Source organism: Dendrobates tinctorius, unplaced genomic scaffold, assembly GCF_039654945.1.
Source record: "Dendrobates tinctorius isolate UK_male_01 unplaced genomic scaffold, ASM3965494v1 ptg000017l, whole genome shotgun sequence".
NCBI classification, from domain to species: domain Eukaryota; kingdom Metazoa; phylum Chordata; class Amphibia; order Anura; family Dendrobatidae; genus Dendrobates; species Dendrobates tinctorius.
In genome coordinates this window covers 4,451,722-4,464,627 of record NW_027361685.1, presented here as the reverse complement: position 1 = coordinate 4,464,627, position 12,906 = coordinate 4,451,722, and the positions used below count along the sequence as shown (strand labels likewise).

At 46.4% G+C, this 12,906-nt stretch overlaps 1 protein-coding gene across 1 annotated transcript; it reads right to left on the bottom strand.

The window, feature by feature from the left end:
- On the bottom strand, positions 1-11,737 carry LOC141082212 (gastrula zinc finger protein XlCGF66.1-like). The gene is made up of 4 exons (XM_073566162.1): positions 11,593-11,737; positions 11,284-11,463; positions 489-612; positions 1-405 (listed from the first exon to the last, which is right to left on the bottom strand). Exons 1-4 carry the CDS (start codon positions 11,668-11,670, stop codon positions 263-265), a joined length of 525 nt encoding a protein of 174 aa, XP_073422263.1. The 5' UTR covers positions 11,671-11,737; the 3' UTR covers positions 1-262.
- Between the last annotated feature and the right edge of the window lie 1,169 nt (positions 11,738-12,906).

Genomic DNA, 12,906 nt, shown 5'->3' with positions numbered 1-12,906 from the left:
TGTACTCAATTGTTGAATTAGCAATCATGCTCCAAGAAGGGGAGTCCATGAGAAATTGCGGATGATTCCAGAATAATAAATCGTCCCTTGAAATCATAAGAGTAGGTTTACAGAGTGCAGTGGCCATGATTACACTCAGCTTGCAGCTATAAAGACTGAACAGTCACAGCTTAGCAGAGTTAAATGTACAACTTTCTATAAAGTATAAAACATATAATACTGGTGGATAAAACAAGACTGAGCACAAGACCTTCACAGCCATCTACACATCATAGCGGAGATCTCCTGACACCTTCTCTCCATCTACCTGATGATCCTGAGGAGCACTGGGATCTTCTTGGTTACAGTCCTGTGGAAGAAGAGGACGGGGACATCTCTCTGATGTTGTCCTCTTACTGGATAGATCTGGAGGAAACACATACAGGGATTGAATTCATTCTCTACATACAGATAATTATAGGCCGTGTGTATTTAGTCCTGTCTATTACCTGGAGATGTGAGGGGCTGGGGAACCTCCATTATGACGTTCTTGTACTGATCTTTGTGGCCTTCTAAATACTCCCACTCCTCCATGGAGAAATAGACAGCGACATCCTGACACCTTATAGGAACCTGACACATACAATGATACCGTCATCCCCCAATCCTTTCATAGCATACTGTATAATGTCAGTCTGTCATTCCAAGGATGTCGTTCTAAGGATAACATCTGAAATATGCCTGAAAATGACTCCCTGCTATAGATGCTTCATTATTATTATTACTATGCTTCACTATTACTATCACTCTGACAATCGATCTGCTTCATGCACAGGTATGTGTTCTGGCTGCAATACCATCATCACCCATCTTTCCTGAACCCCAATCACCCTGTATCTGTCTGCTATCAATGGTATGTGTCCCGGCTGCAATACCATCATCACCCATCTTTCCGAAATCCCAATCACCCCAGTATCTGTCTGCTATCAATGGTATGTGTCCTGGCTGCAATATCATCATCACCCATCTTTCCTGAACCCCAATCACCCCTGTATCTGTCTGCTATCAATGGTATGTGTCCCGGCTGCAATACCATCATCACCCATCTTTCTTGAACCCCAATCACCCCTGTATCTGTCTGCTATCACTCGTATATGTTATGGCTGCAATACTATCTCCCTTTGCATTTCCTCTTGTGACTTTAATTAATCGTCTCCTGTGTCTGCATCCAGTCTCCCTTTCTGATCACACCTGGGCCCTTTCATATGCTGTTAAGTTAGTATAAATTCAGACTTAGAGGTCTGTCATTGCAAGGATGTTTTCTAAGGATAACATCTGAAATGAGCCTGAGGTGACCAGAAGGTACGACTAACCACTGCGTTTACATGTTCTAAATTTCTTTTGCCTTCTAAATTACTATCACCATGCTGACATATGCACTAACAATTTTGACTCTACTACTCCTTACTCGCCTTCGCTATCCTCAAACCCCAGCACCCGCTAACCAAATAATAATCTCTCCTTCCCTCTTGCCTCCCCACCTGACCTCAGAGCTCTCCTAATAAAATACAAAGCAAGCCACCCACCCTCCTTCTCCCATATGCTCTCCCTCTCTCTGCTTCTCCTCACTGCTGGTGACATATCTCCCAACCCTGGACCCCCACAGCCCATACCTCCCATCATTACCCCCTTCTATCGTTCCCAAACCAACACAAACACCAGAAATCTTTCCCACCTCAAATCCGTGCCCTTGACACCCACCACCCTGCTCCCACTCTTTGGATCACTCCGTCTGCAATAAACTCCATGTGATTCACGACCTCTTTACCTCTCGTAATTTTTCCTTCCTTGGCCTCACCGAAACATGGCTGACACCCTCCGACACAGCCTCTCCTGCTGTGCTAGGATACGGCGGCCTCCACTTCATCCATACTCCTCGCCCTGGCAACAGACATGGCGGAGGAGTGGGCCTTCTCCTTTCTTCCAACTGCACCTTCAACCCAATCCCACCTCTTCCCTGCCTTGTCCTCCCCTTTTTTGAAGTCCACTCTGTCCGCATCTACTCTCCCTCCAACCTCCAAGTGGCCGTCATATACCGACCTCCAGGCCCGACCACTGCCTTCATTGACCAATTCTCCACCTGGCTCCTTCACTTTCTCTCTGCTGACATTCCCACCATCATCATGGGTGGCTTCAACATCCCCATTGACACCCACCATTCAGCAGCCTCCAAACTCCTGTCCCTTACTTCATCTTTTGGACTTACTCAGTGGTCCTCCTCAGCCACCCACACAGACGGACATACATACATTAGACCTGGCCTTCACCCGTCTCTGCTCTCTTTCTAACTTCACCACCTCCCATCTCCTTTTATCTGACCACCATCTACTCACTTTCTCATCCCTGTCCTCCTCACCTGTCACCGATGTCCAGAAGCATGCGCACCCCCGCAGAAACCACACACATCTAGACACTCGCATACTCTCTGACTCTATTCTACCACTGTCCTCCATATCTTCACTCCACGACACTGCCACTACTTTCTACAATGCCACTCTTGCATAAGCCATCAACTTGGTCGCCTGTTGTGAATTCGTTTTCTGGCCTGGTTTTGAGTACCCTAAGATCTGCGGTTTAGGCTGGTGTTATGAATGAGTCACCATAGGAGGCAAAAACAGAAATGCTAGCTAAGTCCAGAAAACCAGAGAAGTTGGCAGCTATCGGATTGCAGACCCCTGAACCTATCAACAACAACTAGCAGTAGCCGTGGGGGGTTCCTACGATGCCCTAGACCCCTCGATCACAGCCGGAGAACTGCCTAGCCTAAAGACAGAAAGGGAAATCTAAACTGCCCCAGAGCAGACCCCAAAGCAATAGGCAGCCCCCAACATATAATGACGGTGAAGCAAGAAGAAAAAACACTAACACAGATAGAAAGATAGATTGAGCAAATGATGGGGCCCAAGCTAACTAGATAGGACAGGATAGGAAAGCTGCTGTCTGCAATCCGCGAAAAACCCTATCAAAATAAGAGCCAACAGACTGACAGGGAAAAAGGCCCTGAAGACGCTAGGCTTCAAAAAGACTATGTCAGTACTCAGGTATTTTCTGAAGACAGAGCAAAGCGACAAAAAGGAATTCAGCTCACCCCAGCAGGGAATGGCAGAATCCAGAAAAGCAAGGCAAACTAAAACCAAGACACAAATGCAAAAAGGCAAAGCAGAAAACTTAGCTTTTGAGGAGCAGGAATCAGACTGGTCTCCTAGAATTCCACAGAGAAGCCACCAGCGAAGCAGAAGGGCATCGGCTGCCTTATATCCAGTCAGAGATCCCCGTCGCCCAGTCATCCTCTCCCAGCTCAGGTGCTTGGTAATCAGCCTCACTACCTTCCTTCACCAGAAGAGGGAGTTCATCAGACCTCAATGGCGAAGGGGAAAACGAACTCATAACAGTACCTCCCCCTTGAGGAGGGGTCACCGAACCCTCATCCACGCCACCAGGGCGACCAGGGTGAGCCCGATGAAAGGCACGCACCAATCTTTTGGCATGAATATCAGAGGCAGAGACCCAGGAATTATCCTCCTGACCATAACCCTTCCACTTAACCAAATACTGGAGTCTCCGTCTAGCCAGACGGGAATCCAGTATCTTCTCTACCTCATATTCCATGTTACCTTCAACCAATACAGGGTCCGGAGGTGCCACCCCAGGAACTGCTGGTTCAACAAACCTCTTCAACAAGGACTTATGAAACACATTATGGATTTTAAATGTGACAGGAAGAGCCAACCGAAAAGAGACCAGATTAATGATCTCCAAAATCTTGTAAGGCCCAATAAATCTAGGCTTAAACTTAGGAGAAGCTACCTTCATAGCGATACTTTTTGATGATAACCAAACCATATCACCAACCTTAAACTGGGGACCAACGGTCCTATGTCGGTTGGAAAACCGCTGGGCCTTTTCCTGGGAGAGAGATAACTTATCCACCACTTGGTCCCAGATCTGGTGCATTCTCTCCACCACAGTGTCAACACCTGGGCAGGCAGAAGGCTCCACCTGCCCTGAAGAAAATCGAGGATGAAACCCAAAGTTACAAAAAAAAGGTGACATCAAAGTGGCAGAACTAGCTCTATTATTTAAAGCAAATTCGGCCAAGGGCAAAAATGAAACCCAATCATCCTGATCAGCGGAAATAAAACATCTCAAATACGACTCCAAGGTCTGGTTTGTTCTCTCCGTCTGCCCATTGGTCTGAGGGTGAAACGCAGAGAAGGACAACTGAATTCCCAGCTTGGAACAGAACGTCCTCCAAAATCTAGACACAAACTGAACTCCTCTGTCAGATACAATGTTCTCAGGAATCCCGTGCAAGCGAACCACCTGTTGCAAAAACAGGGGCACCAACTCAGAAGAAGATGTCAACTTAGGGAGTGGTACAAGATGAACCATCTTAGAGAACACAAATCACCCAAATAACAGTCATTCTCTGAGAGAGGCATATCAGAGATGAAATCCATTGAAATATGGGTCCATGGCCTCCTGGGGACTGGCAAAGGCATCAACAACCCACTAGAGCGAGAACAAGGTTTAGACCGGGTGCAAGTCCCACAGGACTGCACAAAATTCCTGACATCACGAGACAAGGCGGGCCACCAAAAAGACCGACTCACCAGATCTCTAGTACCAAAAATACCTGGATGACCAGCCAATGCAGAGCAATGAACTTCAGACATCACTCTCTTCTTCCACTGGTCAGGAACATACAACTTTCCACTGGGACAACGCTCAGGTTTGTCCTCCTGGAACTCTTCCAGAGCACGTCTCAAATCGGGCGAGATGGCAGAAAGAACTACCCCTTTGCCTAAGATGGTAGCAGGCCTGGTCACCACAGGAGAATCAGCAAAGAAGCTCCTAGAAAGAGCGTCAGCCTTGACATTCTTAGTGCCAGGAAGAAAAGAGACCACAAAATCAAAACGTGTAAAAAACAAGGCCCATCTAGCCTGTCTAGGGTTCAAGCGTTTGGCCGACTCCAGGTAAATCAAATTCTTGTGGTCAGTGAGGACCACGACTTGATGTTTAGCTCCCTCCAACCAATGTCTCCACTCCTCAAATGCCCATTTCATGGCTAACAGTTCCCGATTCCCCACATCATAGTTACGTTAAGATGGGGAGAATTTTCGGGAAAAGAAAGCACAGGGATTCATTTTAGATGTTACAGGATCCTTTTGGGACAAAACAGCTCCTGCACCAATCTCAGAAGCGTCCACCTCTACCTGGAACGGCAGTGAGACATCAGGTTGCCGCAAAACCGGGGCAGAAGTGAATCTTCGCTTCAGCTCCTGAAAGGAAGAAACAGCCTCCGGAGCCCAATTCAACACATCAGCACCCTTCTTAGTCAGATTAGTCAATGGCTTGGCAATACTAGAAAATTTTGCTATACATTTCCGATAAAAATTAGCAAAACCCAAAAACTTCTGAAGGGCCTTCAAAGAAGTGGGCTGAACCCAATCATAAATGGCCTGTACCTTGGCCGGATCCATTTCAATAGTTGACTGAGATAAAATAAATCCCAAAAATGAAATCCTCTGTACCCCAAAAAGGCATTTCGATCCTTTGACATACAGGGAATTCTCCCTCAAGATCCGGAACACCGTCCGAATATGTTCCACATGAGAATCCCAATCCTTGGAGAAGATCAAAATATCATCCAGATAGATAAGCAAAAATTTATCCACAAAGTCTCAGAAAATGTCATTCATGAAGCACTGGAAGACAGAAGGGGCATTAGTGAGCCCAAAAGGCATCACCAGGTACTCAAAATGTCCCTCTGGAGTATTAAACGCCATCTTCCATTCATCCCCATGCTTAATGCGGATAAGATTATACGCCCCCTGAGGTCAAGCTTGGTAAACCAGCAAGCACCTTTAACTCTGGAGAATAGATCCGAAATCAGGGGTAACGGATACTGATATTTAATAGTAATTTTGTTGAGGGCACGATAATCAATACAAGGCCTTAATGAACCATCCTTTTTGGCCACGAAAAAAAACCCAGCACCTAATGGTGAAGAGGATGGTCTAATATGACCCTTCTCCAATGCCTCCTTAATATAGGATCGCATAGCCTCGTGCTCGGGTACAGATAAATTGAAGAGCCGACCCTTGGGAAATCTACACCCCGGGCTCAGTTCAATTGCACAGTCATAACTCCTATGAGGAGGCGAAGACGCAGACTCATTCTCACTAAATACATCATAAAAGTCCGCCAAATAGTCAGGAACATCATGCGACTGAGGAGAGGTGGAAAAAACCGGAGCCTCACTAAGGGCACACCGACAACCCCAACTCACCACAGACACAGATTTCCAGTCCAAAACTGGATTATGAATTTGCAACCAGGGAAACCCCAGAACAATGGTATCATGCAAATTATGCAACACCAAAAATCTGCAATTTTCTTGATGGTTTGGGGCGACCCGCATTACCACCTGGGTCCAAAACTGAGGTTTATTTTTTGCCAAAGGAGTAGCATCAATCCCTCTCAAAGGGATAAGCGTCCGCAGAGGCGTCATCGGAAATCCACAATGTTTAGCAAAATCCAAGTCCATTAGGTTCAGGGCTGCTCCCGAATCCACAAAAGCCTTGGCGGAAAATGTGGACAGGGAGCAGATCAGAGTAATTGCCAGAAGAAACTTAGGTTGAACACCACCCACAGAAAACGTGTGTGCAAAACATTTCTCTCCTTTAGGACAGACAGAAATAATATGCGAGGCATCTCCACAAAAAAAACACAGCTTATTACGCTTTCTGAACTCCTGACGTTGCTCCCTGGACAAAACTCTATCACATTGCATAGGTTCAGACACTTGTTCAACAGGTGGCAACACCTCTCGTGCAGTCCTGCGTTCACGTAAACGCCGATCAACCTGAATGGCTAATGACATAGAATCGTCCAGACCAGAGGGAACAGGAAATCCCACCATAGCATATTTTACGGCTTCTGACAAACCCTTCCGAAAGAGAGCTGCCAAGGCATTATCATTCCAGGCAGTAAGGACCGCCCACTTTCGGAATTTTTGACAGTACAATTCTGCAGAATCTCGACCCTGGCTCAATGCCAACAGGGTCTTTTCAGCCTGATCAATAGCATTAGGCTCGTCATACAACAACCCCAAGGCTTGAAAAAATGCGTTCACATTAGTCAGACTAGGATCATCAGGTTTCAAAGAAAACACCCAATCCTGAGGATCGCCACGCAGCAAAGAGATGACAATTTTAACCTGCTGCGCGGAGCTCCCTGATGAGTTAGGCTTCAAGGCAAAAAATAATTTACAATTATTTTTGAAATTCAAAAATTTAGACCGATCCCCAAAAAACACATCAGGAGTAGGGATCTTTGGTTCAGCAGCATGTGAATGAGCAAGGTAGGCGGAAATTCCCCGCACTTCAGCAGTGAGCTGCTCCACACGATCAGACAATTGCTTTATCTCCATTGAGAGAAAAAAAATTCCCCCTACGGCCTCAGAGATATAGAGGAAAAAAATATACACACTTTTTTTTTCTTTTTTCAATTCTTTCCTGCTATTGAGTACCCTAGGATCTGCGGTATGGCTGGTGATTCTGTTATGAATGAGTCACCGTAGGAGGCAAAAACAGAAATGCTAGCTAAGTCCAGAAAACCAGAGAAGTTGGCAGCTATCGGATTGCAGACCCCTGAACCTATCAACAACGACTAGCAGTAGCCGTGGGGGGTTCCTACGATGCCCTAGATCCCTCGATCACAGCTGGAGAACTGTCTAGCCTAAAGACAGAAAGAGAAATCTAAACTGCCCCAGAGCAGACCCCAAAGCAATAGGCAGCCCCCAACTTATAATGACGGTGAAGCAAGAAGAAAAAACACTAACACAGATAGAAAGATAGACTTAGCAAATGATGGGGCCCAAGCTAACTAGATAGGACAGGATAGGAAAGCTGCTGTCTGCAATCCGCGAAAAACCCTATCAAAATCATAGCCAACAGACTGACAGGGAAAATGGCCCTGAAGACGCTAGGCTTCAAAAAGACTATGTCAGTACTCAGGTATTTTCTGAAGACAGAGCAAAGCGACAAAAAGGAATTCAGCTCACCCCAGCAGGGAATGGCAGAATCCAGAAAAGCAAGGCAAACTAAAACCAAGACACAAATGCAAAAAGGCAAAGCAGAAAACTTAGCTTTTGAGGAGCAGGATTCAGACTGGTCTCTTAGAATTCCACAGAGAAGCCACCAGCGAAGCAGAAGGGCGTCGGCTGCCTTATATCCAGTCAGAGATCCCCGTCGCCCAGTCATCCTCTCCCAGCTCAGGTGCTTGGTAATCAGCCTCACTACCTTCCTTCACCAGAAGAGGGAGTTCATCAGACCTCAATGGTGAAGGGGAAAATGAACTCATAACAGGCTGGTGAACTAAAACCTCAGGAGGCACCGCAGATCCTAGGGTACTCAAAAGCAGGCCAGAAAGCAAATTTACAACAGTTGTGGTCAGCCAGCCCCGGCGGGGGCTGTGCTGAATTTCCATCCCTATGTTACTTTGGCCTCTTTTTGCTCTGCTTTCAGAATATACCAGAGTGCTAATATAGTGGGCGAAGTCTAGTGACTTCAGTATTTTTCTATCAGACGTGTTGGGCATTTTTTGCAGTGTTTTTTGCGTGATTGCAGACAGTGTCTTTCCTTTCCTGTCCTGTCTAGTTAGTGTGGGCCCCATTGTTTGCTCAGTCTATTTTCCTACCTGCATTTGTGTTTTCATCTTGTCTCACCGACAATATATGTTTGGGGGCTATCTATTCCTTTGGGGTCTGCTCTGGGGCGGTTTAGATTTCCCCTTTCTTGCTTTAGGCTTATTTAGTTCTCCGGCTGTGTCGAGGCGTCTAGGATCATCGTAGGTACGCTCCACGGCTACTGCTAGTTGTGTGGATAGGATCAGGGGTCTGCAATCCAGTTAGTTACCAACCTCTCTGGTTTTCTGTGGCTTAGCTAGGGCCTGCTCTCCTCCTCGGTGGCCCAATCATAACAGTCGCCCCTGTCATGCCTAACAGAGTGCGACGAATCAACAGACAACCCTGGCACAATAATACCACCAAAAAGCTTCGGCAAGCATACAGAATTGCAGAACGGCAATGGAAGAAAACACATTCCCAAGACGACTTCACTGCACTCAAACAAGCAACACTTGCATTCAAATCAGCTCTCACCTCTGCTAAACAGGCCTACTTTACATTCCTTGTATCTTTCTTATCCCACAACCCCAAACAGTTGTTCAATACTTTTAACTCCCTCCTCTGCCCACCACTGCCCCCTCCAACCTCCCTCATCTCTGCCGAGGACTTTGCGCGCACTTTAAAAAACCAAGATAGACCAAACACAGCATGTCTTTATTGCTCAACCACCACAACCCCTTTGCACACCAGACCAATGCCCAAACCCCATAACCTCCCTATCTAACATCACTGAAGGGGAGCTTGCTCATCTTCTTTCCAAATCACACCTTACCACTTGTGCACTTGACCCTATGCCATCCCACCTCCTCCCAACCTCACCACCACACTTATCCCATCCTTAACCCACCTCTTCAACCTATCACTAACTTCTGGTACCTTTCCTTCTGCTTTCAAACATGCCACAATCACGCCTATCCTTAAAAAGCCAACCCTCGACCCAACAGCCACGTCCAGCTATCGCCCAATATCGCTGCTCCCATTCGCTTCTAAACTCCTTGAGCTGCATGTCCAAGATAAACTTTCCTCCCACCTCTCATTTAACTTGCTCTTTGACAATCTACAATGTGGTTTCCACCCCCATCAATCCAATGAGACAGCCCTGACCAAAATTACTAACGACTTACTTACAGCCAAAGCTAACGGACAATACTCTATACTCCTCCTTCTAGACCTGTCCTCTGCTTTCAACACAGTTGACCACTTCCTCCTACTACAGATCCTCTCCTCCTTCGGCATCAAAGACCTCGCCCTATCCTGGATCTCCTCATACCTCTCCAACTGCACATTCAGTGTCTCCCACTCCCACACTACCTCCTCATCCCACCCTCTCTCTGTTGGAGTCCCCCATGGCTCTGTTCTAGGACCCCTACTCTTCCCAATCTATACACTTGGCCTGAGGCAACTCATAAAGTCCCACAGATTCCAGTACCACCTTTATGCCGATGATACTCAGATCTACCTCTCTGGCCCAGATGTCACCTCTCTGCTCTCCAGAATCCCGGAGTGTCTATAAGCCATATTCTCCTTCTTCTCCTCTCGCTTCCTCAAACTCAATGTGGACAAATCTGAACTAATCATCTTTCCCCCATCTCACAGATCTTCCTTACCCGACCTTTCTATAAAAATTGACATCACGCTTTCCCCCCTACCGGAGGTCCGCTGCCTTGGAGTAACCCTTGACTCTGCCCTGTCCTTCAAACCGCACATCCAAGCTCTCTCCAACTCCTGCCGCCTCCAGCTCAAAAATATTTCCAGAATCCGTCCCTTCGTCAACCCTCAATCTACTAAACTACTTGTGCATGCCCTCATCATCTCCCGCCTCGATTTTTGCAACATCCTTTTCTGTGGCTTCCTTGCTAACACCCTTGCACCTCTGCAGTCCATCCTTAACTCTGCCGCCAGACTAATTCATCTCTCTCCTCACTACTCCTCCGCTTCTCCCCTCTGCGAATCTCTTCACTGGCTTCCATTCACTCAGCGTATCCAATTCAAATTACTTATACTGACCTACAAGGCCATCTATAACCTGTCTCCTCCATATATCTCTGAACTAATCTACCGATACCTTCCCTCACGTAATCTCTGGTCCTCCCAAGACCGCCTTCTCTCCTCCACTCCTCACCCAACCGCTTCTAAGACTTCTCCCGAATAGCCCCCATCCTCTAGAATTCCCTGCCCTAACACGTCCGGCTATCAACCACACTCGGATCCTTCAGACGGAACCTGAAAACCCACCTCTTCAAAAAAGCCTACAGCCTGCAATGATCCCCTCTGCCTCCTCACCACTACTAGAGCTACCGCCTAACCATCACTGGAGCTGCTGCCACCCCCCAAACCTACTGTCTCCTTCCCCACCATCCTGTAGCATGTAAGCCCGAAAGGGAAGGGTCCTCTCTCCCCTCTGTATCAGTCTGTCATTGTCAGTTTGCTTACTGTAAGTGATATCTGTAATTTGTATGTAACCCCTTCTCATGTACAGCACCATGGAATCAATGGTGCTCTATAAATAAATAATAATAATAATAATGTCCCAGCATTCCCAGCAGTGTCACCTCTCCAGACAGCAGCTCAAACATCTTGTAGATGAGGTCTAGGTTCTTCTGGTGATTGATGTCCTCATGGATCAGGGGGTGAGGTGGAGGCCCTGTGATTGGGCTCAGGGGTCTTCCCCATCCCTCAGGCACAGGGTCCTGACAGCGATCACTAGAGGTCTTCTTCACCACTGTGTAATCCTGGTTATAGAGAGACACATTAATAAATCTCACGACAGACATTTCCAGAGTCCTCACCTCTCCAGTTCTGTCCATCTGTTATTCCCATAGATAAGAATGATGTAATGTGATGTCATCAGAATCTCTCACCTCTCCAGTGAGACGGAAGAGGATCTCTAGGGTGAGGTGTAACATCCTCTCCGCCATCTTGTCTCTGTCCATATCCATCCTTGATGGGTAAATCAGGAATATTCTCTTCTATAGAAGATCTTCACTGAGAGGATCCGATATTGTAGAGACCTGAATGAGAAGAAGATGATCCGATGTAACATCATAAGAATCCTGTGTAATAATACAATTACTGGAGATAATAAGGGAAACATATGAGGAGATTTATTAATTTACAGGGTTTAGTTTTCTCCCCTGACATCTACTAATAAAACCTATATATTTAGGCCACAGGCAACAAGCAGTTTCCTCCTCGGAGTCGGCAGCTGAACACGTTCCTCATAGACTCATCTTCCATAACGCTAATTCTCGTCTCATTTACCGACCCTGGAATCGGCATTAGCAATACTGCAGGAGAGATTCATTACACGCGACATGAGAAATAACTCCTTCATGATGAGGACGACATTTTCATCTTATACTGCGGCTCTAGAAGCAGATTTGTCCAGAGTCGGTCACTGACTCCATCCCCACCGGCCGTCTATATGAAGGTTTCCCGTCTTCCCTGCACTGGAATCTTCAATCACGTTAGATCTCAGCTCTGAGTCACACACAGAAGTTTGAGGCTTTTAGAAAAGATTTTTTGTTTTCACAAACACAACGGACAGAAATGATCTGATCCCAAAGTCTCCATGTACAGTGATTTATGGGGTTTATTTCTGGCCTTAGGCTTTCCTATATTACAGGAAAAACTCCAGAAAAAGACGATATTAAAATGTTTCTAAAGAAAATTGCCTCCAACAATTCTTGTAAGAAGCAAAAAAATATGTAAAAAGCAGAAGACACATTTTATAAATTTTAACATGTTAAACATTTATTAAAAAGATATTAATCTTTTTGGGCCCCAGAACATAGATGTACACCGCAGGGACGACACAGATGAGGCATCAACAAAAACCCTGACAGTTTAACCACTTGCTGCTGTGAAAAGCAAACATGACATCTAAGAAGGTGTGACAGAGTTTGGCTGAATGCCCCCCCGTCTCCAAGTACTCGATAGTATGGGGCGGCCTAGTTACTCCGATACTTACATGCCTAATAATGGGGTCTGGGCTGCAATGTATGAAGGTCTATTAGGCCGGGCTAGAGGCAGCGTCCAATAAGTTACCTTATAACCCCCCATACACAGTAGACTAAAGTTCCATGAAAGCACTGATTTCGGGGGGTTTGGCCGACCATACAATGTATTTGGGGGCCTCCCGACAGATGATGTCAGGGCAGAGAAGGATCTGACAT

Bases quoted from the DNA above. Each gene is read 5' to 3' on its own strand.
- LOC141082212 (XM_073566162.1), bottom strand. From the start codon at position 11,670: ATGGATATGGACAGAGACAAGATGGCGGAGAGGATGTTACACCTCACC. The intron at 11,464-11,592 runs GTGAGAGATTCT...CTCTATAACCAG, and splicing joins TCTTCCGTCTCACTGGAGAG to GATTACACAGTGGTGAAGAA. The intron at 406-488 runs GTAATAGACAGG...TGTTTCCTCCAG, and splicing joins CCAGCCCCTCACATCTCCAG to ATCTATCCAGTAAGAGGACA.